Source organism: Lemur catta, chromosome 20 (assembly GCF_020740605.2).
Source record: "Lemur catta isolate mLemCat1 chromosome 20, mLemCat1.pri, whole genome shotgun sequence".
NCBI classification, from domain to species: Eukaryota; Metazoa; Chordata; class Mammalia; order Primates; family Lemuridae; genus Lemur; species Lemur catta.
Window position 1 is genome coordinate 22,881,520 of NC_059147.1, and position 25,900 is coordinate 22,907,419.

A 25,900-nucleotide genomic window follows, 5' to 3' on the forward strand; every position below is an offset into this window, starting at 1 on the left:
GCTAACACCTGAACGCACTTTAGAATGATAAGGCAAATCCACACTGAATGGTTCAACTTTAGCATGTTATGAAACTGACAATGCCATGTGCAAGGGTTGCATTAGCAGGAACATAGTTATGTATGTTGCAAAGTGTCACTTAAAATAGTAGCTTTAGCACAGAGATTTTGCTGATGCAAGATACAATGAAATAAGAGCATCTGGATCTGTTAATACTTTTTTAAATCTGTGCAATAAACCCTTCGTTTTTTCCTGTCATGGAAGGCACACTGTCTGTACATACATTCACTAAATTTGCCAAATTGAGTCCAACTTCATGACATTTAATTTGAAAGTTGTTGAAAATATCTATTCTCCATGTTCTGTTCACAAGAGCGCCCAAAGTGAGTAACTTCGTAGCAAAGAAAATCCTGTTATGACCCAAATGAAGTATAAAACCTGTACAAAGTCAGAAGTATCAGTTTATTCATCCAAAGTGATTGAATATATATTTTCCTTTTTAAGTACTGCATGAAACCGTCCCATTTAGTTGAAGGCTAATTCATGCTGCTGATGAGTTATGGTTCTCCTTGACAGAGGCATTTGTTCGTACTTTGAAACGTTATCAGGGTCTAAGCATCCTACAACTTCAACAATGCATTCTTTCACAATTTCTGCATTACTGAATGGCTTCCCTTTTTTTCCAAGTACACAAGCTACTTTATAAGTTGCTTACTTCCAGATGGGATTATTTTGAGGTCTTATTGCTGCGTGAAAGAATTGTCTTTGCTTTTGCTTTTTATCTTTTAATTTCTGCAATATAACCTTTTGTGCCTCTCTCTCTAATTTAAAGTATTTGTGGTCCTTATGAGTGTTATAATGCTGATGAACGCTGATTTAATTCTGTGATATTGCAGTATCACAAAGCAAGCAAATCATCTTATCTTTAGCAGAAACCAGATAATATTGCAATTCCCAATCCTCATTTAAAAATCTGTTTTCTTCCTTCAATGTTCTCTTGGTTTTCTTTGACATGATGGGCTGTTAAGCAGACAGAATTAAAAAATACTGTCGAGCTATGCAACTATTCACAAATTCCACTTCAAAAAGAAACTGTGTGCTGCTGTCAAAAGCTGATAACACACTGGCATATTCCACCCCCATAAACTCTCGCCAACCAGCCTTGTGCAGTACTAGCACCAGTCAGGCAGGGAAAGTTAAAACTAAATCATGAGCGCAGCAGCCCTCAAATTAGCCTTTATGGCTTACTAATGTTCTATTTGTGCTGGTGAGTCCGGGACGATTATTTCATTGAAACTTATTTTATTCTTTGGCATTTTAATTGCATTCATTTTGAAAATTAAATAAAAATATAAAAGATGAACAAAAAAGTATTAATAAAAATAAAAGAATTTGTTCTGTAAAATTTGGATTCAGTCAAAAGGCTGCATTTAAGGACCTAGAAGGCCACATATGGCCTTAAGGCCGCAGGTTCCCCACCCCTGGTATAGGGAAATAGACACTCTCTTACAATGCCAGCAACAATGTAAACTGATAAAACTTTTAGGAAGAACAACTTGGCAATCTTTCTCAAGATACTGGTCTAGTAATCTCACTTCGAGGAATGTATCACACACATACATACCACAGATGTCCAAAAACACTGTGTAAAATAGGTGTGACATCTGTAAAAAGCTATTCTCTGTACCTGTTAACAGATAATGGTATATCTATACAATGGAACGTTTTACAGAATATTTTATGGAATATTCTTTTAAATAAAGATTTTCTAAGGAAGCTCTTTTATGTTATAATAAAGAATAATCTCCAAGATTCAATATTACACAGAAAAAGTAATGTACTGAATGGTATACATAATCTGCTAGTAAAAATAAGGGGAAAAATATATGCAACTGTTTATAAATGCACAGAATAGCTCTAGAGTGAAAGCCAAGAAACTGGTAACTCCAACTGCCCACAGAGAAAAACTGAGTACCCAGAAGAGAGATTTTTCACTATGTACCCTGTTGTACCTTAGACATTTTGAACCATATGAATGTATTACTTATTTAAAAATGATTATATTAAAATTCCCATTCTACATAAAATCCACAGATGCTATTAAATACACAATATGATTATCAGGGACTTAATTTGTTTCATACTTTTCCTTTTGCCCAGGCTTTAGAAATGTCTCCCCGTCCCCCACCAAAAGAGCCAGGTATCTATCTTTTTAAACAGAGAAGAGCTATTTGGGTATATTTATCTAAGTCTATCAAAAGCCAAGATCCAGCCGGGCACAATGGCTCACACCTGTAATCCTAGCACTTTGGGAGGCCAGGGCCAGAAGATCGCTTAAAGCCAGCAGTTTGAGACAAGCCTGACCAAGAATGAGACCCTGTCTCTACAAAAAATGGAAAAATTACCCAGGAATGGTGGCGTGCGCCTGTAGTCCCAGCTACTTGGGAGGCTGAGGCAGGAAGAGCACTCGAGCCCAGGAGTTTGCGGTTGCAGTGAGCTATGATGATGACACTGCACTCTAGTTGGGGCCACAAAGCAAGACCCTGTCTCCCAAAAAAAAAAAAAAAAAAAGCTAAGATCCCTGACAAGAGGTAACCTTGCAATGCCAGGCCAAAGAATTGCCACCAAGCCACCAAACCACAAAAGCTTGTTTAACTGCTGAGCCTAAAAATTAAATAATTTATCTTTCATTTCAAAGCTGAGCACAGTGGTGCATGCTTATAGTCCCAGCTACTTGGGAGGCTGAGGTAGGAGAATCACTTGAGCCCAGGAGTTTCAATATAGTATCCCTGCAAATAATCCATCTTCAAAAAGAACTCAGAAAAAGGACATTAACTTTAAAATAGAATACATCTTTAAGACACTGGTTTTGTCACCTTACACATGGCAGACATTAGAAAGTTAGTATATGATTGTGTTTACAGAAGAGATTATATAAAGCAATCAATTATAGCTATTTCAGGCTGAATGTGGTAGCTCACACCTGTAATCCTACCACTTTGAGAGGTCAAGGTGGGAAGATCGCTTGAAGCCAGGAGTTAGAGACCAGCCTGAGCAATGCAGTGAGACCCTGTCTCCACAAAAAACAGGAAAATTTGCCAGGCGTGGTGGCATGTGCCTGTAGTCCCAGCTACTTGGCAGGCTGAGGCAGGAAGATCACTGGAGCCTGGGAGTTTGAGCTTGCAATGAGCTATCATGATGAAACTACACTCTACCCCAGGCAACACAGTGAGACCCTGATTCTTCCCTTAGTGAGAACTCCTGGTCTAAAAAACAAACAAACAAAAAATTTATATATAGATAGATAGAGAGAAGGAGGAAGAGTGCTATTTTAGAAGCCATTAATCACATGTGAGACATCTAAATTTCAGATAGACCTGGATTTAAATGTCTACCCCAGTATTTGTGGCCATATAACACTGGAAGTGCATAAGCTTTCCAAGCCACATCTACAAAGGTATGACTAATAATTCACACAGATTGCTGAGAAAAATTAATGAGCTATTAGCAAAGTGCCTAGCACAGTGCTCAATAAAATGTTTTATTATCAAGAAACAGCAACCACAACTCATTAATTATTTTTAAATATACTTTTTGTTTTTTGAGAGAAAGGGTCTTGCTGTGTCACCCACGCGAGAATGCAGTGACATGACCATAGCTCACCACAACCTCAAACTCCTGGGCTCAACTGGTCCTCCTGCCTAAGCCTCTAGAGGCACAGGCATGTGTCACCACAGCCAACAAATTTTTAAACACTTTTTTGTAGAGATGGGGGTCTCACTATGTTGCCCAACCTGGTCTTGAACTCCTGGCTTCATGTGATCCTCCCACTTTGGCCTCCCTAAGTGCTTGGATTAGAAGTGTGAGCTGCGGCATCCGGCTCTTACACATACATTTTGAAGGAAACTTATTATGAAGACTTTTTTTTTTTTTCTTTTTTTTGAGACGGAGTCTTGCTCTGTCACCTGGGCTAGAGTGGCGTGGCATCAGCCTAGCTCACGGCAACCTCAAACTCTGGGCTCAAGTGATTCTCCTGCCTCAGCCTCCCAAGTAGCTGGCATTATAGGCATGTGCCACCACACCCAGCTAATTTTTTTCTATTTAAAAAAAATTTTTTTTCGGACCATTTTCTTCCTTCAATTTTTCTATTTTTAGTAGAGATGGGATCTCGCTCTTGCTCAGGCTGGTCTTCAACTCCTGACCTCAAGCAATCCTCCTGCCTTGGTCTCCCAGAGTGCTAGAATTATAGGCGTGAGCCACTATGCCCGGCCTGAAAACTTTTGACATGCTGGTTATTTAGTGTTAACCTCTCCTGGATTTTTCCCAAGCTTCTATAAATTTTAAAGTCAAGTTGATTCAAAGAAAAAAAATTTGTTCAAATACACTCATAAAAAAGGTATACAATTTTTTTTTTCTGAGACAGAATCTTGCTTTGTTGTCCCTGCTAGTGTGCAGTGGCATCATCAGAGCTCAATGCAACCTCAAACTCCCAGGCTTAAGTGATCCTCCTGCTTCAGCCTCCCCCAAGTAACTGGGACTACAGGCATGCACCATTGAGCCCAGCTAATTTTTCTATTTTTAGTAGAGACCAGGGTCTCACTCTTGCTCAGGCAGGGCTCGAACTCCTGACCTCAGGCAATCCTTCCACCTCAGCTTCCCAGAGTACTAGGATGATAGGCATGAGCCACCGCACCCAGCCTGGATACAACTAATTTATGTCTGTGGAGATAAACATACTCGATATATAAAAAATAAAAGATCTCAAATGCTTGCTCTTTCTTCACTGGGTCTGAAAATTAATTGTGCTTATTGTATGTCCACAATCCTGAATTCCCATCATGGTCCATCCTGCATAAGCCTCAATCTAAAGCCTACATAGGCTATTTATGGGACTTTTCAGCCTTTGGAATTATTTATCCTAAATATGTTTGAGGCTGGATGGTGTATGTATGCTTCCCAAAAGAGGATTCATGAGTTACCCAGTGTCCCAGTTAAAAGAGAAAGCTCAGTATTATCGACCTCCCTCCACCCCAATGTCCATAAGTGGATTAATTATATCATCTCACTCATGATACACTCTTATCATTGGCTGTGCATGGCTTTCTTTTATTTATTTAAATATAACAAACACCAGTGCAACCACTATCCAACAGGTGCAACAGAACACTGACAATAATATTTACCTGTCTGTTTCTCCTGTATACCAGCCTCCTGCCTACCTCATTCAGGTAACCACTTGAATGTTGTGTTTATCATTCCCTTGATTCAAAAAACCACATACTTGAAAGCAGGCTCTTCTGCTTGTCATTTATAAATACAGAACTGAAGACGCTGAGGTCATGTCTAGAGTCCCTGTTTACTGTTGAATTAGCAATTGCCCTACATTCAGGATCAGCATGTTACTGCACAGAGCTTAGAAGTGGCAGTGTCAGTTTTCACCGCAGCAGCAGGTCGGGCTATATTTAACATGCATCCTGTTCTGTGCTGAAGAGCTACAGCTGTGGCTCTGTTAGCTTGTGAACAAAGGAAGACAAGTGGGAACTGGGGGACTCTAATGGAACATTGTAACAGGATTCCGTTAGCTCAATTACAAATTAAATAGGCCTGTATTTAAAGGTCTAAGACAGGCTAGTTTCACAAAACTCTAATCTCCTTCTCCTCTTTTTAAACAGAATCACTACCACATTGAATATAATCCCAATTAAAATGTTTAAAACACAGCTGTGGTAATTTCTACATTTGTTATAAAATCAGCTAATATAATGCTGAATCATTTGGTCTAAAAACTGGGGCATAAACACCATAATGTGCAGAAATATTTAGGAAAATTTGCAGTCCCAGGCATACAATCTGTAACATGAGTAAAAACTCACTGATAATTTGCTATCAAATTGTCTTCAACTATGCCTTAGTTGAATAAGTATATGTTACAACCTTCCAAGGGAACTACTCGAAAGAGAACACTGCTTAGTTAAAGATCAGCGTTCTGCTACTGTTATTACCCCAAAGAAAATACCCCTGGAGAGAAAGCCGTACTGCTCTGAGACAGAGGAATGTTGCTGGGACTCTTCTGAGCTTGGACAGTTGATATGCCAGGCCAAGATCATCTCAATGTAACAAAGCAAGGGTAATTATGAAGTTTAGTCTTTGGTTCTGAAAAAAATATGCAAAAACCCATGGCAGGGAGGGGAGCAAGGATGCACAATTATGACTCACTAAATTTAGAGTACAATGGAGCTAAGAAAATCCCCTGACTACCCCAGGATATACTGATATAATAAAGTCTTCTGAACAGGGAAGGTGACAGTCCTAACCTACACTGAGCTGGCTAGAATGTGTTCCCTTTTGCATACTGCACTATGAAAAGGAATCTAAAAACATCAGTTCAAGCAGAGGAGAATTTCCGTGTTGCTAAGTGAAGGATGAAGTTGCTGGAGAGTTTTTAAGACTGAGAAAGAGATCAAGGTTTCACACATGTGAAGGTCTATTACAGAAGGAGGATTAAATTTGTTCTGCATGATTCCAGAGGCATCAGAGTCCACATAAAACAAGAAGGGCAGCTAGAACTCAAAAGACCCTGAGATGTTCCAAAGAAGCTACAGAGGAAGGGACACAATCTTCTATAATATCACTAAGAATATGAGTGTGAACTCCAACATGAAAGAGGAGGATGGAGTAGAGAGCCTTTAAAACTTCATCTAGGCCGGGCACGGTGACTCACACCTGTAATCCTAGCACTCTGGGAGGCCGAGGCGGGTGGATTGCTCGAGGTCAGGAGTTCGAGACCAGCCTGAGCAAGAGCGAGACCCCGTCTCTACTAAAAATAGAAAGAAATTATCTGGCCAATTAAAAAATATATATAGAAAAAATTAGCTGGGCATGGTGGCGCATGCCTGTAGTCCCAGCTACTCGGGAGGCTGAGGCAGGAGGATCGCTTAAGCCCAGGGGTTTGAGGTTGCTATGAGCTAGGCTGACGCCACGGCACTCACTCTAGCCCGGGCAACAGAACAAGATTCTGTCTCAAAAAAAAACAAAAAACAAAAAAAACCAACTTCATCTAATACTGAGTATCTATAATCTTAATATTGTTCTGGCCTGCCTCACAAACCAAGGCTCTATGGAAAAAATGGCATTTTCTTTCATGTACTCTGTCTGTTCTATACTCACGCTAAAGCCTCAACCCAGACTGATTAGAAACATGATTGCAGATACTGGAAAAACTTCTAGAGTCAGGGGACTTGGGTTTTAGTCTTTATTCTGCCATTAACTAATTTACCCTGGATGAATACCTTAAGCTCTGTGTAAAACTCAGACTCTTTATCCAAAAAATTAAGGAACTATATTAGAATATATCCAGCTCTGTAATAACTCTTGCATATTTCTGAGCTGAGGTACACCAATATTTTCTCTACCACGTCACTAAATTTACAATAAAAATTAAGATGTTAATGTCCACATTTCTTTTTTTTTTTTTTCCATGCAATAGGGTCTTGATATATTGCCCAAGCTGGGTGGCTTAAACACATTCTCTTCCTGCCTCAGCCTCCTGCATAGCTGGGACTACAGGTATGCGCCACCGTGCCTGGCAATGTCCACATTTATAAATATAACAGTCAACTAATACTTGAATGATTCCTACAAGACTCCATCTTACTTAAAAATCTTAAAAATAAAAAATAATTTTTTGTGTTTTAATTTTTAATTTGGTTAAAAGGGGATAAATATAAAACAGAAATAGGATTAATAAAAGTTATCAGGATTAGATGAGAAGTATATTTAACTAGCATAGCACACATTTTTAAAAAATTACTTATGTCCTCTGGTTGTAGAGTAGAAATTACTTTGGACTTAATACCTAATATAGAAAAGTTAATATAAAACCTGAGCTCAGCCTAACTGCAAAGTTCACTTTAATTGCTTCTAATTCTTTGTGGTATGTAATGACTTTTTTTTTTTTTTAAAGAGATGTGATCTCATATATTGTTGAGGCTGGCCTGAACCCCCTGGGCTCAGCCTCCTGAGTAGCTAGGACCACAGTCATATGCCACCATGCTCAGCTCTATGACTTACTACTATTAAAGTTAACCAGAAAGGAGACATTCAAGTGTTATGGAGTTCAGGAACTATGAGATATATGAGTTTTTGAAATTTTATTTTATGAATTTACACTAAGACTTTGCAGAACTTTAGGATTTTCTAAGCCTCTAAGAATTTTACCTTCAAAGGCAAATCCAAATACCATAAACAATGAATCAATTGGCAAATATCAGAAATTCATTTTGGAGCTCAAGTTAATCATCAAAAATTCAATTTGTAAAAATCATACAGTCAATAATCTGAGGTATCCAGGAGTAATGTTAATGTTAGTTCCCCCTCCCTTTATTTATTTATTATTTATTTATTTGTTTGTTTGTGGAGACGAAGTCTTGCTCTTCTTGCTCAGGCTGGTCTTGAAATCCCGAACTGAAGCAATCCTCCCACCTCGGTCTCCCAGAGTGCTAGGATTACAGGCGTGAGCCACCGTGCCCGGCCCTATTTTTAAATTTTTAATTTTTTTAGAGATGGAATCTTGTTTTGTTATGTTGCCCAGACTGGACTTGAACTCCTTAGCTCAAGCAAGTCCAGACTAGACTTGAACTACCTGTCTCAGCCTCCCAAGTTAGCTTGTACAGGCACATGCTATCACACCCAGCTCCTTCCTCCTCTTCTTTAATTACTGTTTAGCATCACTGAGCTTCTATCAAGTCCCCTGATGGGTGGCAGTGAGAGAATTCAATAGCCAGTCCCTGTCCTCTGTGGGGCTACAATCTGGGAACTTTTCTTGATCCTGTACCCCATATAATGAATGGAGCAAAAATGAAATTGCTTTTACAGCTGCCCTCATCTCTCCATATCTTCTGTTTTTGCAACATATCTCCACATATTCAAAAGATGAAATATGTCAAGTTTTCACAAAACCTTTCTAGAAATTCTAATTTGTTGCCTAGCCCACCGCATACCTCCAAATCTCTCAATCTGTGGTAAATAAGAAAGAACAGGTTCTAGCTTTGGTCTTTTTTTAAAAGTAGAAATGTCTTCCTTTTTAAAGAAAATGAGCTGAAATACCCTTCCAGACCTGCTCAATAAATCTCATATTTTCAGTTATATCACAAATGAGGGATATAACTCAAGGTCTCACTCTTTGTTTCATTGTGAAAAGTACTATGAATAGTTAGTAAAACTGCCAAAGGAAGGAATAGGCAACATTTTAAAAGCCAATGTTAAAAAAAAAAAGCCAATGTATACTTGGGAGAGTCTATTTTTTTAAAATCTGATTTTCATAAAAGTAGTAGCCTTTCTACCTCCTGGCTTCATCATCATGTAGGCAGTGACACTTATACCAGCTGTGCATAAAAAGCACAGCAAGATATCAGAACTGTCAAGTATTCCCAATACAAGTATGACAGATCAGATGCAGTAGTGAACATGTGTTCATACTATTCTCCAGGAATTAAAAAAACCTTGAGGGATATCCTTTAGCACAGGGTTCTAGCCACTATAGCCTGCTGTTCCTGGGAGGCAGCTACAATGCCATAAGAAAAAGACTGGACCGAAAAATCTGAATCCAGTCTCAGCTCTGCTGCTTACTAGTTGTGTGACCTTTGGAAAGTCCAACTCTGTAAATGTCACTATCTACCTCATAGAGGAATGGCAAGAATTAGGTTAGATAAGGAATAAAAAAACGCTATGCAAATTTTAGGTGTTGCTCTAATTTACACATATGCCTTCTGTTTACACACAAATGACCTCTTCTGTGCCATTCGCACCCCTGGCCCAGGCACAGATAATCAAGCTTTCCCAGATACATCTCAGTTTCTGCATATATTGCCTAACTTGCCCTCTGATCCTCATTTACTGAAAACATATACAGTTGATCCTTAAACAACACAGGATTGAACTTTAGGGTCCACTTACTCGTGGCTTTTTTTCAATCAAACATAGATTGAAAATGCAGTATTCTTGGGATGTGAAATGTGATTATACAAAGATCCTATGGAGGGCTGACTTTTCTTATACTCTATAGGACTGGCTGCAGGATGTACATTTGGTTACACGTGGGTGGTCCTGGAACCAATCTCCCATTTTTACCAAGAGACAATTTCCCTCAGTATCCATAGGGGATTGGTTCCAGGACTCCATCCCCACCCTCCCGAGGATACCAAAATACATGGATGCTCAAGTATTTTATATAAAATGGTGTAGTATTTGCACATAACCTGTGCAAGCCCTCTTGTATACTTTAAATCATCTCTCAGTTACTTATAATACCTAATACAATGTAAATGCTATGTAAATAGTTGTCATACTGTATTGTTTAGGGAATAATGAGAAGAAAAAATGTATGCACATGTTCAGTACAGATGCAACCATCCATTTTTTCCCCAAAATATTTTCAAACCACCGATGGTTGAATCCATGGATGTAGAACCCACAGATACAGAGGTCCAACTCTATTCATCCTCTAAAATTCGGCTCAAATATCACCTACTCATGGAAGCCCTGCAGAATCCTTCCTGTGACATCTGTTATATATCACTGATCTTTTAATGTGCTTCTTTTATACCTTGGTTATGGTGACTCAGACCTTCTGCACTGTATAGTCTGTACTCGTCTGACTGGAAAGCCCCAAGAGATAGGGCACCACATCTTATTTATCTTCCTTGCTCCCTTGTCTTTGGGACTTGGGATTTAATACCAGCTTTGCAACTAAGTAGTGAACTCAGCCTATCTAGATCTGTGATAGAAAATGGCTGGCCTTTAATTATTTTCCTATAGTCGAGTAATACAGAATCAGAGAGAGAACTAAAATTCTATATCCGTGTTTCAGAATCTTTAGAATTTTCATATTGGACAACAGTAGCTTTCCACTGAATTCCTATTTAGACACAATTTCATGACCATATAAATGATAAAGCCAAGATTAAACTCTAAAATTGTTAACTAAACATCTTATCTTGGGGAATTTTCAATTATTGAGATGACTAATATTCCTGAGTTCTCAAATTTATTAATTTCATAAAAACACAAATTTATATACCAACTTGCTACATTTATATAAATAGCTTCTTTTTATCCTTGTGCCAACAGTGTAGCAGCAGCAACAAAACCAGTACCATCTTGTACCAACACCACTACTTGACTCAGCAAGCTAGCAGGGCTATAGTGGGGCAGGTTCTTTACCTGAGTAAATCTCCTCAAGGACAACAACTCTATCTTAATGCATTCCTAATATTCCCAGCATCTAGCTCCATGTCTTGCCAATGGATAGCATTCAGCACTATTCACTGAATTAATGCCCTTGAATTCCATTCTCTAGATACTGTGATTTCACTATATGTTCTGAAAGAAAAGATGCCCTAGTCAGCAACAGATATTAGTGGTAAAATAGACTTTAAAGTATAGATTTTCATATCTATTCTCAAGGTTATACATTAACATGTATTTCTGATAACAATTTATTTAAAAGCCCAACCATATACCAATAAGCAGTTCATGGTAACTATTTCATAACTATTTCTTAGACAAGAAAGTTCCTGAGTCATCACTGTTTCAAGAACACACAGATGAACTTACCATCATCTAATGTGATGTCCTGAAGAGCAATGGTTGCAAAGTGAGGCTCCTGATCTTCAGGTTCAGGTTTAATGCTCACAGCTGCCCCATCAGGTGGAAATGAAGCTGGATCACACAAGCTTTGACATATTAAGGATGAAGATGCAGAAAGACCTCCTTGGCCTGTACTCTGTGCTTGAGTTGAGTGCTGTCCAGAATGCATTCTGGTGTCTGGAGACGGTGATGAGGCAGTTCCTGAGCTAGGAGATTGGTAAGGCATAGGCTGCAGCTGAGGAGATGGTGGCCCAGAGAGTGGTGAACTAGCCAGAGGATGAGAGGTTGCTGAGGAAGCTGTTGTAGCAGACCCTGAATGTGAAGGACCATATGTAATAGGTTGTAACTGAGGGGAAGGCTGACCTGTGACCTGGTCAGCCACTGGAGAAGAAAGAGATCTTTGTCCTGTATTTGAACAATGGTATCCCATTGACTGCAGATGAGGCGGGGCATGCACAGAATGAGGTGTATGTGCCAAGAGATGTCCTGTTGCGCCTGAATTTGAAGAATGAAATGGTATGGATGACAGAGGTTGACAGCCAAGATTTACTAAACTAGGAAGAGCTACATCCTGCTGAAACAAAACTGGATCAAATTCTTGACTAGAGGCAGCATTAATAGGAAGACAAGTTGGCCCATTGTACACAACATTAGTTTGCATAGGCTGATAGGAAGACCCCACAGGAGGTGTTGGTGTGACTTGAAAAGGCTGGTGTACAACTGGAGAAGGTATCACATGCTGTTCTTTACCAGCACTCTCATCCCTACACTGCAACTGTGGCAGATGGGATGAGGTTACCATGGATGCATACGCTTGCTGGATGGGACACACCAAGCTTCTCTGGGTTGACAGTACACTGTCATGTGGGTGCCCTGGATCAGAGGTAGGCCTCTGGGTTTGGGCAGGATGAGGCACAGGCAAAGATGGAACTGAGGCCAAATCAATCTCTTCTCTGTGTTCTTGTTTCATCAAAACTAGAAAGAAAATTATTAAAGCAGATGTTATTACATAACACATAAAATAATTATGATAGGCCTTCATTCTAGGCTACCCAACTACATGCATCCAAGCCAGAGGGGGCAAACTCAAACACCTTCAGGGAAGGCAGTCCATGTAAAATATTCTGTGTGTAGATATACATAAATGTGCACACATATTTTTGCTTGTGAATACACAGATATCTCTGGGAAGACTCACAAGAAACTGGTAAGTGCTAGATTTACTGCTGGGAAGGGAAACTAGGTGACTAAAAGACAGAGGCAGGAGGGAGATTCACTTTTTACTGTACATACTTTTTTATGCCTTTTAAATGTTTTTAACTGTGTATATACTACATATTGAAGAATAATAATTTTTTAACCATCCCCCCCAAATCCTACAGTCTAATAAAGCATTGAATTTGGGGATCTCTGCTCTGAAACATTCTAGTCACCCGGTTTTGCATGTCATATCATATACCAGAAATCAGAAATCTGACATTCATAGAGCTTCTGGTTTACATGTATCTCATTTGATTCTACATCACCATGGGAGGATCAAAAGTAGTGCTAAAATCCATAAAAAGCTAATAAATTCAGCAAAGTTGCAAGATACAAAAATCAACATGCAAAAATAAGTTGGATTTCTATAAACTGGTAATAAACAATCCAAAAGAAAATTAAGGAAACAATTCTGTTTAAAGTAACATCAAAAAAAAATAAAATACTTAGAAATAAATTTAACCAAGGAGGGCAAGACTTCTACACTGAAAACTGTAACACTGCTAAACGAAACCAAAGATCTACATAAATGGAAAGACCTTCCAGGTTCATGGATTGAAGACTTAATATTGCCAAGATTATAGTATCTCACAGTGATCTTCTGATTCAAAATCCCTATCAAATCCTTATCAAAATTCCAGCAACGTCTTTTGCAGAAATAGAAAAACTTAGCCTAAAATACACATGGAATCTTAAGAGACCCCAAATAGCCAATACAATCTTGAAACAGAAAAACAAAGTTGGAGGACTCACACTTCCTTATTTAAAAACTTACTACAGGCTGGGCACTGTGGCTCATGTCTATAGTCCTAGCACTCTGGGAGGCAGAGGCGGGAAGATCACTTGAGCTCAGGAGTTCAAGACCAGGCTGAGCAAGGGTGAGACCCTATCTCTACTAAAAATATAAAAATTAGCCGGGCGTTGAGGCACATGCTTATAGTCCCAGCTATTAATACTCAGGAGGCTGAGGCAGGAGGATCACTTGAGCCCAGGAGTTTGAGGTTGCAGTGAGCTACAATGATAACACTGTACTCTAGCACAGGTGACAGAGTGAGACCTTGTCTCAAAAATAAATAAAATAAATAAAATAAAATAAAATAAATTGATCTTTAGGGGAAAAAACTTACTACAAAGCTACAGTAATCAAAACAGTGTGGCACTCGCATAAGGATGGACATGGAGACCAATGCAGAAATAAAGCCTCACATATTTGGTCAATTGATCTTCGAAAACAAAGGTGCCAAGACCATTTAATGAGGAAAGAACAGTTCTCTTTAACAAATGGTGCTGGGAAAGCTAGATATCCACATGCAAAAGAATGAAATTGAATCCACACTTATATAATATACAAAAATTAATTCAAAATGGATCAAAGACCTAAATTTAGAGGCCAACCCATAGAACTCTTAGAGGAAAACATAGGACAAATCTTCATGACCTTGGATTTGGTAATGCTTTCTTAAATCAGACTTCATCAAAATTAAAAACTTTTGCATATCAATAGATACTATCAAGAGAGTGAATGGGAAAAATATTCACAAATAATGTATCTGAAAAGAGTTTAATACTCAGAATAAATAACGAATTCCTACAAATCAACAATATTAGAGCAGAGATTTGAATGTGACCCTAGGATTGACCTAGAGGGAGATAAACATGCATATGTGAATCTACGTGTGTGAGGATATGCCGGCTCTTTTCTCTAGGATTGCTAATTACAAAGACCAAACCTAGAGATGCCATCTAGTAAGAGCTAATCTGAGCGTAAAGCCAACAGAAAGAATGCAGTCTTAAGAAGAGAAAGGCTGAGCCCTAAGATAACACTGTCTGAGCTGAAACCAGGTCTGCAATCAGCCTTCCAGTTAACCTTCTAACTACATGGGCCAATAAATTCTCTTGTTTAAGCTAATCTGAGTTGGATTTCTGTCATTTGTAGTGGAAGATCCTAATTTACTTCAAAACAATCTTTATGAGGTTATTTTCCCTATCTTATAGATGAGTACATTGAAGAGAAGTTTAATGACACTAAGATCTCATAGCAGTAAAGTGGCATCAAAAGGACTTGAACCCAGGTTTTTCTGCCTCCAAAGTCCACACTTTTAATCACTGCAGTACACTGTATTACAAACGGAGACTCCACTTCACCATCTGTCATGCAAGCAGAGGCTATGAATATCAACCATTATCCTTTATCACATCAAGAAAGGGAGCAAATCCATGATTTAGGATGAATCTACCTGATGAAATGACTGCTCAAAATAGGAATCAATGCATTCTGCTTATTTTATTTAATGTGCATATCACAAGAGAAAAGAGCCATTAGTTAATTTATTAGGTGTCAATATAATTGATTTCACTGTTCCCCTTAGCAAATACTTTAGTCCACTTTTCTAAAAAGTATCTACTTCAGCCTCCTATTGAAATGCTGTAACTCATTAAAAATTTTTTTCTGAACTCACATCTTATTGTTCCTTTTGTTGTAATACTAATTAACATAATTAAAAATTTCATGATCTTCACAAAATATAAGTACTTAATTTCACATCAAAAGAAGATAACAATGACACCTAAAGCAAGGTCAAATCTAATCTATTTATTAAACTCCTGCCAAATCTCTCCACATAAACACATTCTCAATCTGAGGAAATGAAGGTTCTGAAAGGTGAAGTACCTTATTTAAGGTTACTTGGTTAGTTCAAGTCTTTTGCTCAGGCTAAGAATGAAGATAGTCTTGATAGTGTATTTTATTATAAGAGAGGTAATTAATGAAGCACTTGTTTAGAGGTATATTTGAATTCTTCATTTTACCCTGGCTTTCTGACAAGAACAGAATGGGCTCATGATCCACCTGCTTTTTTTTTTTTTTTTTTTTGAGACAGAGTCTCACTCTGTTGCCTGGGCTAGAGTGCCGTGGTGTCAGCTTAGCTCACAGCAACCTCAAATTCCTGGGTTCAAGCAATCCTTCTGCCTCAGCCTCCCAAGTAGCTGGGACTACAGGCATGAGCCACCATGCCCGACTAATTTTTTTTTATATATGTACTTTTAGTTGTCCAGATAATTTCTTTCTATTTTTAGTAGAGATGGGGTCTCACTCTTGCTCAGGCTGGTCTCGAACTCCTGAGCTCAAACGATCCTCCCGCTTTGTCCTCCCAGAGTGCTAGGATTACAGGCATGAGCCACCACGCCCAGCCGATCCACTTGCTTTAACTTCTAAACCTGGCAATTGGTGAGCTCAGTCCTAACAATGAGACAACCCAAAAGACAGAGAAAGGTTATCACCAATCTTCTTGTTGCTTCTGCAGCAATGCTCATGTTCCTGACTCAGGCCTCCAGCCAGGTTCTGATTCTTGCTCAGGTGTTTCAAGTTCACTCTTTTTACTGGCTCCTGACCTCCCTAATTGTCTTCAGTGTACATACTTTTCTTCTGACTTTTGACAGAAATAGAACTGTGTCCCTGGACCACTAGATTCTTTTTTTCTCTTCTACTTCAGCTCCTATTCTGGTATCAGGGAAGTCACAGTGAATCCTATACCCAGAGTTACAATTCTATATAAGGAGAGAGAATATCCAAGAAAGCCTCCTACTCTCATGGCTTAATTAATCCTGATGGAGGAAGTAGGGCCCTTGGTTACATAAGTGGTTGGTTACCATGAACTAAAAAGTGGGACTAAAAAGAGGGGCTGAAAACTAAAGCATAACAGTCACCTTTTTTTGCATGATTCAATCCTTATTACTATGTACCTGACCCACATCCAGACACCCAAATTGAGAGTTTCACTCTGCTAAACTGAGTGTTATTTCCACTCTGCCAAATCAAGTATCTCTCCTGTTGCCCATAGAGGTTCAGACTCCAACCTTACCAAACCACAGAATTAATCAGTGCTGGTCCATGCAAGCTAATTTATTCTTATTTGGACAGAAATACAGTGAAAGGAACCTCACAATATCTAGAATAAGTTGAGCTTTAGAAACACATGAACTCTATTTTTTTTTTTTTTGGGGGGTTGCAACTGTCAGAGGGAATGAACTCTATCTTTTGTTTTATACATGTTCATTCTCAAATTTAGGATGTTGATGGATGAAGGGATTCAAAACAAAAAAAAAAAACCCAACTGGTCTAGTAGTTTTTAAACCATGGGTAGCCTGATGCTCCTCTCCAAGTAGCAGATGTGGAAGAGTAGGATCTGGCAAACAGAAGTTCTGGATCTCCTTTTCCAGTGTAAACAGAACAGCTTAGCTAGCTTTCATTCTTATTTATACATTGGCTTTTACATAAGACTTTATATGAAGAATAAAACAATATAAACAATATGAAAACCACCAAATTAGTCTTTTACTCTTACTGTGTACTGTCTGTGGCAGGGCTGAGACCTAATCTCCTGACAAAAGCAGGCTTTGTCCCACAATCAGAGCCATCACGATCCAAAAGTCCCTGTCCAGTCAACTATTTAGAATATACTTTCTCACAGGCACAATGTTAAACATGAGAGTTTGGCTCTAACGCTGCCCATAAAAGCCACATTATTCCAAGACTGGAGCTCAGGTGGTACCTCTGGTGCAAATAACTTCTGCTAAGCTTCAATAGCTTCAGGCATGGTGGGGTGGAGGATCCCACATTGGAAGCTCTGAAGTTAGAGGTTGGGCAGAAGTTTAGGCAGCACCACTAAGGGTCTGCACTCCACTACCACGTGTGGTCAGGGGACTTTGGAAATCACATACATATGCTGGGAACTGTCTTCATTTTACAAAGAAACTGACTGCTGGACAAATAATGCTAAATATGATATCTAATAAAAATAACTTAAAAGAAGCAGCCATTTACAATTAATGATCCACTAGATATTGACATTGGTCAGATCCCTACTGCAAGAAGGTTGCCAAAAAGGTAATAAATTAACAAATCCTTTAATAATAAAAAAGTAATGTATGAATCTCTACACTTTTTATAAGTAAAATTTAAAAAGGAATTATTTGGCATAAACAAAAAGTTAAAATTTCTAATATAAAGGATTCATACAAATTACTATGATTTAAAAAACCCACTAACATACCAAAGACTGAGACACACGACAGAATACTAAGCAGCTGTCAAAATTCTGTAAAACTCTATCCACTGATGATGAAAAATAAAAATATTCAGTTACAAAGTTATATATGGGCTGGAAAAGTTATGTTTATATACATGGTTCAAAGGAATCTAGAAAGACAGAATGACAGTTTCAGGGTAGAAGAGAATTTGAATATTTTAAAATATTCCTTCCACCTGTCTTTTTAAAACAAATTTACAGTAATGTACTGGCTTTTGTAAAAATTTTATTCAAAATTTCATTGTAGAACAAAACTGAAAAAAGCAAAGTGTTACAGAGAAAAGATAGTAATCAACCAGAACAAGTACTGTCCAAAACTCACTCCTGTGAGTCCATTCTTCCTTCTATTAGTAGTACATGCCACTTGATTTATATTCTGTCAACCATAAAGCCAGTCATGACAATTATAGTCCAATCCAATGTTCTCTCTGCAATCCTGGGCTCCACTGATTTCCATTCTCATATGTAATGCCCTCTAGGATTCTGCCTTTTACTGTCCTCCCAATTTATGAACTGGTAACATAAAGGCACCATATTCTCTCCTGTTTGCCTTTCATTTACTATCATTAGAGGGCAGTAATCAAACCTCGAATCCACTGGTCCTATTGCTTTTTTTGTGTAATTCCAGAAGCCTTCACCCTTCTTATTCAGATTAGAGTTTACAGTCCTTTCCATAGCTCACTGCAGCCTTGAACTCCTGGGCTCAAGCGATCCTCCTGCCTCAGCCTCCCTAGTAGTTGGGACCACAGGCACACACAGCCAGGCCCGCCTAATTTTTCTAATTTTTTGTAGAAAGAGGGTCTACAAAAGAGGGTATGTTGAGATCTTCCTGCCCCAGTCTCTCAAAGTGCTGAAATTACATGTGTGAGCCACCATACCTGGCCAAAACTCACTTCTTATAGCTCTTTTAATACTCCATGATCCCATTAACCACAAGGTCTTGGCATATGCTACTGCCTTTTATCTGGAATGTTCTTCCTCACTTTAATATAGTATTAATAATTAATACTATAGACTCTACGGTCAGACTGCCTGGGTTCAAATCCCACCTCTGCCACTTACTATTACCTGTGTGAACTCAGTTTATTCATTTGTAAAATGAGGACAGCAACAATACCTACCTCATAGGGTTATGGGAAGATAAATGAGTTGTTATGTGTGAACTTCATCTTGCATACACTGAATGCTCTATATGTTTACTAAATAAATAAACAAACCTGAGATGTACTCTAGAATAATAGGAACCCAGATTCTGGAGCCAGAATGCTTGTGTGTAAAGTTTGGCTCTAAGACTTATATTGTATACTGTGAAACCTTGGGCATATTACTTAACCACTCAATTTCCTTATCTGAAGACAGAATAAGAGACTACCTCACTGGTCTATTTTTTTTGAGACAGAGTCTCACTTTGTTGCCTGGGCTAGAGTGAGTGCCGTGGCATCAGCCTAGCTCACAGCAACCTCAAACTCCTGGGCTTAAGCGATCCTACTGCCTCAGCCTCCCGAGTAGCTGGGACTACAGGCATGCGCCACCATGCCCGGCTAATTTTTTCTATATATATTTTAGTTGGCCAGATAATTTCTCTCTATTTTTTAGTAGAGACGGGGTCTTGCTCTTGCTCAGGCTGGTCTCGAACTCCTGAACTCAGAAGATCCACCCACCTCGGCCTCCCAGAGTGCTAGGATTATAGGCGTGAGCCACTGTGCCTGGCCCTCACTGGTCTATTATGAAGAGTAAATTAATTAATATAGCAAGGGCTAAGAAAAAGACTAAAAACACAGCAAATGCTATATAACTACAAACTATTACTATCATTTTCCAGTTATCAACTCAAGTACCATTTCTTCATGGAAGCCTTTCTCAACCTGTCAGCCTAGGCAAGGGTCCCTCTGTTATTGGCACCCACATCAATGTATACCTTTCCTTCAGTGTTCTAACCTCAGTTTCTAATTACAAATTTGTTAATTTATTTAGCTATTTATTAACTTCTATTGGTCCCTCTAGACCATAAGTTCCATGCACAAAGAGACTGAGATAGGTTTTGCCACCTAGTAGACACTCTCAAATCACTGAATTAAAAAAATGGCTAATCAAAATCTTTAGTTTTTGAAAGGTTTATAGTCTATATGAAAATGATCTGAAATATTTTATTACCAACCAATGTATTAATATTATCAAGTAATAATAATTTTCAGATTTTGGAATATAAGTGGCCTTTAGAAACTATAAATGAAATATAACCAAGCTTTAAAAGATGAGTAACAAATGAATAACCATTAATATTAATAATAACCAACACCTTCTCAAATACAAGTGTTTGTTACTTTCATTTACTATAAACCATTGAAAAAGTTTTTATAAGAGTAAGTTTTGGAGAATAAAATTCATTACGATTTTTTATTATTATATGCCTGGTGACTAGCACAGTGCCTAGCCCAGAGAAGACGTCTATAAATATTTGTTCTCTAAGTATGTAACCATCAGCATGAAATACTGCATATATTTATGCGTCACAATCAAAAACTGGAAAGTTACAACATATGAACTACTGCAAAAAGAGGCACAGAAGCCTCCTTTTATAGGGTGTATCTATAAAATCAGGAACTTTGACATCAACATTATATCCCCCACAGCCCATGTTATGGTACAGATATTGCTTGCCAAATGAAAATTCAGTGAGAGATTTTTCACCTGATTGTGTATGGTTGAGATGAAGACACGATAAAGTAGGTACACTGCCTTTTTGCAGTGCCAAGGACACAAGAGGAGTTCATGACCCATGAGCACACACATACTCAAAAACACCTGCCCCTGTGTAATGCTGGTGATTTCTGATAGCTTCTGAAAAAAGACTTCAAACCTACAGTCCACCTTCTAATTTCCTTATAATAAATCACTATGAGCTCATCTAATATTTAAAGCTCATCTAATATTTAAAGTCAACACAAACTTTAGATTAGGTATACTTTGGTATTTTTATTGATTATAAGCATACTACCTTAAACATTCTAAAAAAGGATTCACTGAATAACTTTTTACTCATCATGAAAGGAAGTTCTACAGCAAACCATCACAACATCTCATACCTGGTGTGTAAGTAAAACGTTGAGATTGGCTTTTTTTCCTCTTGCCATTGCAAAGATAAAAGTGCACCTGCACTGCAGCTGTAACTGCTGGGTTATGATATGGAGGAACTTCAAGGACAATGTGAGCCTGAGGAGCATGGAAAGCAAGATTGTGTTACACTCAGAACTAAAAATGAAATGCACCTGCTAAACTCAGTGAAACTCATGAGTCTTTATACAAGGGCTTTCCCATCACATATAATTACGTACATCAACTGGTCAGAAAAGTCATCTGGAGATTTACCATATGGATACATCAGTCTTGACAGAGATAAGACTTTTAATCATTAAAAGAGAAACTGCTTTTTTATGCATCCAATTGTGTTACTAATTGTAGCAGAAATAAAAATAGTCTTATATACTATGTACTGAGATATTTTGCTCTACCAAATATTACACGTTACTATTAATCTTAACAGGAAGTCCATTCTGGTTTTATTTATTTACTTTTTTAAGAGATGAGGTCTTGCTCTGTCTCAGTCTCCTGAGTAGCTGGGATTACAGGCAAAAGCCATCCTGCCTTGACCATTGTGGTTTTTAATCATGTTTGATATTTCTCAAGTTACATTATAGATTTCTTTTTTCTTTTTCTGAGACAAGGTCGCACTGTTGCCCAGGCTAGAGTGTAGTGGCATCATTACAGCTCACTGCAACCTCAAATGCCTGGGCTGAAGTGATCCTCCTGTCTCAGCCTCCTGAGTAGCTAGGACTATATGCACACACCACCAAGCCTGGCTAATTTAAAAAAATTTTTTGTAGAGACAGGATCTTGCTATGTTGTCCAGGCTGGTCTTGAACTCCTGGCCTCAAGAAATCCTCCTACCTCGACCTCCCAAAGTGCTATGATTACAGGTATGAGCTATCATGCCCAGCCTAGATTTCTTAAGTTTTATATTCAAAATGTCCTAAATTGGCATTATATAAAATCCGTATCCATATCAAAAATAATTTTACACAAGCAGGGTGAAAACCTTTAGCTCCAAACCAAATGCAATCCTCAACCTAATTGTTCCAGATCTTTGGAAAGCACAGTGGGAAATAGTATTCCCTGCTCCAGAGAAAACTTTGTCTCCATTTCAACCATGATGAAGGGACCACAGCTTTCAACGTGGAATCTTACAAAACTTAATAAAGTAGCTGAGGAGGTAGGATTAGTCTGCTAAATACACAAATCCCAAAAGGCTTGTACTCCTCCTATCTTTTGCCCACTATAGATGTTCTTTACTGAATTTGTTTCGATTTCTTCACTGAATTCGGAGAAATAAATAAATGATAATTTCAACAAGAACCTTCTGATAATTTTCTTTCATTTCTAATTTTTCCTTTCCTATACACAAAAATGAGAAGAAAGACACCAATTGGTTATCTTTTCTCAACTTTAATTTTAATACCAGGAAAGTATTTCACTTCCAAACTTCTAAAAATTCCAATGTACTTTTCTATTACTCAATATATAAAAGACCACTCATCTATACCATAAAGCATATTCTTCAATTTTCTCATTAAGCTTCTTAAATACTTCTTAAGAATTAAAGTAAATTTCTTACCCCTTGACATTTTTCCCTGATTATTTTCCCTTCTACCTCCCATTGAGGTCGTCCATCTATTGAAAGAAACAATTTATGGTTAGAAGCAATTCATGTCAGAAAGCTTACAAACAAAATCAAATGAATGTAATATCACAAATTCACTGGCAAACGGAATCCTTTTCTCACTGACTTCCATTATGAAAATAAAATGTGTGTGTGTACCAATGGGGAAAAAATTAGAAGAATGATCTTGGGCTGCCCAGGTTAGCAGACCCCACAGAGTTCATTCTACCCCTCTACTCAAGTGATGTCTGAAAGTCCTGAGAGCACTCCCAACAAAGTAGTACCCAACTTTTGCTTGTGTACCTCAAGTGATGGGAAACTCAATTCCATCTCTGGATAATAATTGCTGCTGGAAAGCTTCTCATGATAAATAAAATCTGTTTCTATGATATAAAAGACTACTCATCTATACCATAAAGCAGCATTTTTCAATTTTCTCCAACAACTGGTCTAAGTACTATTCCCCGTAGCCACTAAAAAAAAAAATTCTTGAATGCATCTCTGTGAGACAATACCACAGATGTTGAAAAGCAGCTATGGCTCCTCTCTTGCTGGCTAGCATTCCCAGTTCTGCACCTATCCATTACACAATACTTTAGCCTTCCTGATCACTCTTCTTTGAACATGCTCCTCCAGTGTTACCATCTTCCTCCAAATGCACCAGGCCCAGGAGGACTGCACAGCCCAGGTGAGAAATGACCATGCAAGGCAGACAGGCTCTTGCCACCCTATGTAGAGATGCTTTGTTTGTTAATAAAAGCTTTCTTGGCAGCTGTACCATGCTGACTCTCACACTAAGTGTGTGGTCAACAAGTGTCCCTCAGTCTATCACATTTCCTACTGCCAAGTTCCCATACTGTGCACTTAAATAGCTGGGGTTTTCTTTTTGCCTAACCCTTGTAACATTAATTTCTTCCGGTAGGGAGATTTCATTTTGTTGGATTACTTAACAAGATCTTCTTAGATACTGATGATGGTCTTTAAAAATATTTGTTAGGTCTTCCAGATTTGTGTCACCTGAAGATTTGGCTAACACATTTCTGTCTCTTTATCCCAAGTCAACTACTCACTTGGATACAGCCCCACCTGCTGATAAAAGTCTCACTCCAGACTGATGTGCAGCTATTCCAAAGCATTCTTTTTGTGTCATGGGCATTCACCAGTGACTAAGCTATAAAAGTATCTTCACTGCTAGCATGACTACTTAATTTGGTCTGTGAAGGTAACAGGAGAGACTTCATCATATGCCTTCCAGATTGTAACTATCATTTTCCAGTCTGGTAACTAGATAATGGCCACTCTTGTTGCATAAGAAATACTACAGACAAGTGTTATGACAACATAGAATTATAACTTAGTTCAGCAACCATTTGCTGGATCCTATATGCCAGACACTTTAGGTTTCTGAGATAACTGAGACAGGATGCCCTGTCATCAGTTGTGGATGAAAGGCAAACACAAACAGTTTATATAATAAAACGTGGTGGGTACAATAACTAATAACAGTGCATTCTGGATAAACCAAGAGCAGAGGTCAGGGTCCTTAACCTAATCTTGGGGTAGGAGAGTGAGATATAGAAGGCATCCTGGAGGAGGTCTTAAACTGAGACTTAAAGAGGAGATGAAACTCATAATGTGGGGGAAGGGCAGGCTAGCCAGAAGAGACAGCATCAACAAAGGCAAGATAACAAAACACTGCAAGATACAGAGAACTGTAAGCACCTGTGTTGACGGAGTATAAAGTATGAGGCAGGGAGCAGGAAGAAAGAAGGCTGGAAAAACAGGCAGCAGATTATGGCCTGAATGGCACATTAAAGAGCCTGTAAAATGAAGGGGATCATTGACGGTGCTTTTATTTATTTATTTATTTATTGACACACGGTCTCACTATATTGCCCAGGATAGTCTTGAACTCCAGGGCTAAAGTGATCCTTCTGCCTCAGCCTCTTGAGTAGTTGGGCTTACAGGCATGAGCCACCACACTCAGCTTTAAAGTGCTTTTAGAAAATGAATTACATGTTTACAACTGCAATCTCAGCTGAAGCCAGCCACCATTTAACATGACTCAATTTCAATCAAAAGCTCTTAAATGTGAAGCCCTGGATTAAATAAAATGAATTCAATGATGAAGTAGTCTACATACATATTAATTGTATTCAAGTACCAATTAATTTTTACAATGGAAAAGAAGGAATAGCTCCAAGACACTGTTTCTTTCTTATCCTTCTTATTCACCTAAAATGTGACCTCTACAGAAAAACATTCCTTAACTTGACATAAACAGTCCACCATTCAGTCTCTATCAATATACCCTTTTAATTCATAGCAATTTTATTTGGAATTATCTTGTTCATTTGTTTATTTATATGCCTATTGTTTGTTTGTTTGTTTTTTGAGACAGAGTCTTGCTCTGTTGCCTGGGCTAGAGTGCCATGGCGTTAGCCTAGCTCACAGCAACCTCAAACTCCTGAGCTTAAGCAATCCTTCTGCCACAGCCTCCCAAGTAGCTGGGACTACAGGCATGAGCCACCATGCCTGGCTAATATTTTCTATATATATTTTTAGTTGTCCATATAATTTCTTTCTATTTTTAGTAGAGACGGGGTCTGGCTCTTGCTCAGGCTCGTCTCAAACTCCTGAGCTCAAGTGATCCTCCCGCCTCGGCCTCCCAGAGTGCTAGGATTACAGGCATGAACCGCCATGCCCGGCCTATGCCTATTGTTTGTTACGCCACCCCACTAGAATGTAAACCCTACCAGAGCAGGCAACCTGAAGGTTTCATTCACCATTATACCCTAGACTAGTGTCTATGTCACATAGTATTGCTTCATAAACAGTATCAATTAATCAATTAATAAATTGTGGAACAGAACTGTTATTTCTTGAAGACAGGACAGAGTACTGGTCAGGGTTGAGGAGGTTGAAGGGAAGTGAAATTTTCTTTTGTCTTTTTTAAGAGACAGGGCTTGACTCTGTTGCCCACACTGGAGTACAGTGGCATGATCATAGCTCACTGCATTCCTGAACTCCTGGGCTCAAGCAATCCTCCTGTCTCAGCCTCCTGAGTAGCTGGAACTACAGGAGCACACCACCATGCCTGGCTAATTTAAAAAAAAATTTTTTGGCCGGGCGCGGTGGCTCACGCCTGTAATCCTAGCACTCTGGGAGGCCAAGGCGGGTGGATCGCTCG

General features: G+C 38.6%; 1 protein-coding gene across 3 annotated transcripts in view; it reads right to left on the minus strand.

The window, feature by feature from the left end:
* Positions 1-25,900, minus strand: part of NFATC3 (nuclear factor of activated T cells 3) — a 110,804-nt gene that overhangs the window by 19,083 nt on the left and 65,821 nt on the right. For all 3 annotated transcript variants that reach the window (XM_045533428.1, XM_045533431.1, XM_045533430.1), the window contains 3 exons: positions 22,666-22,721; positions 21,080-21,206; positions 11,614-12,621 (listed from right to left, as the gene is read on the minus strand). In XM_045533428.1, the coding sequence (XP_045389384.1) occupies positions 11,614-12,621; positions 21,080-21,206; positions 22,666-22,721 (1,191 nt within the window). The remainder of the gene's footprint in view (positions 1-11,613; positions 12,622-21,079; positions 21,207-22,665; positions 22,722-25,900) is intronic.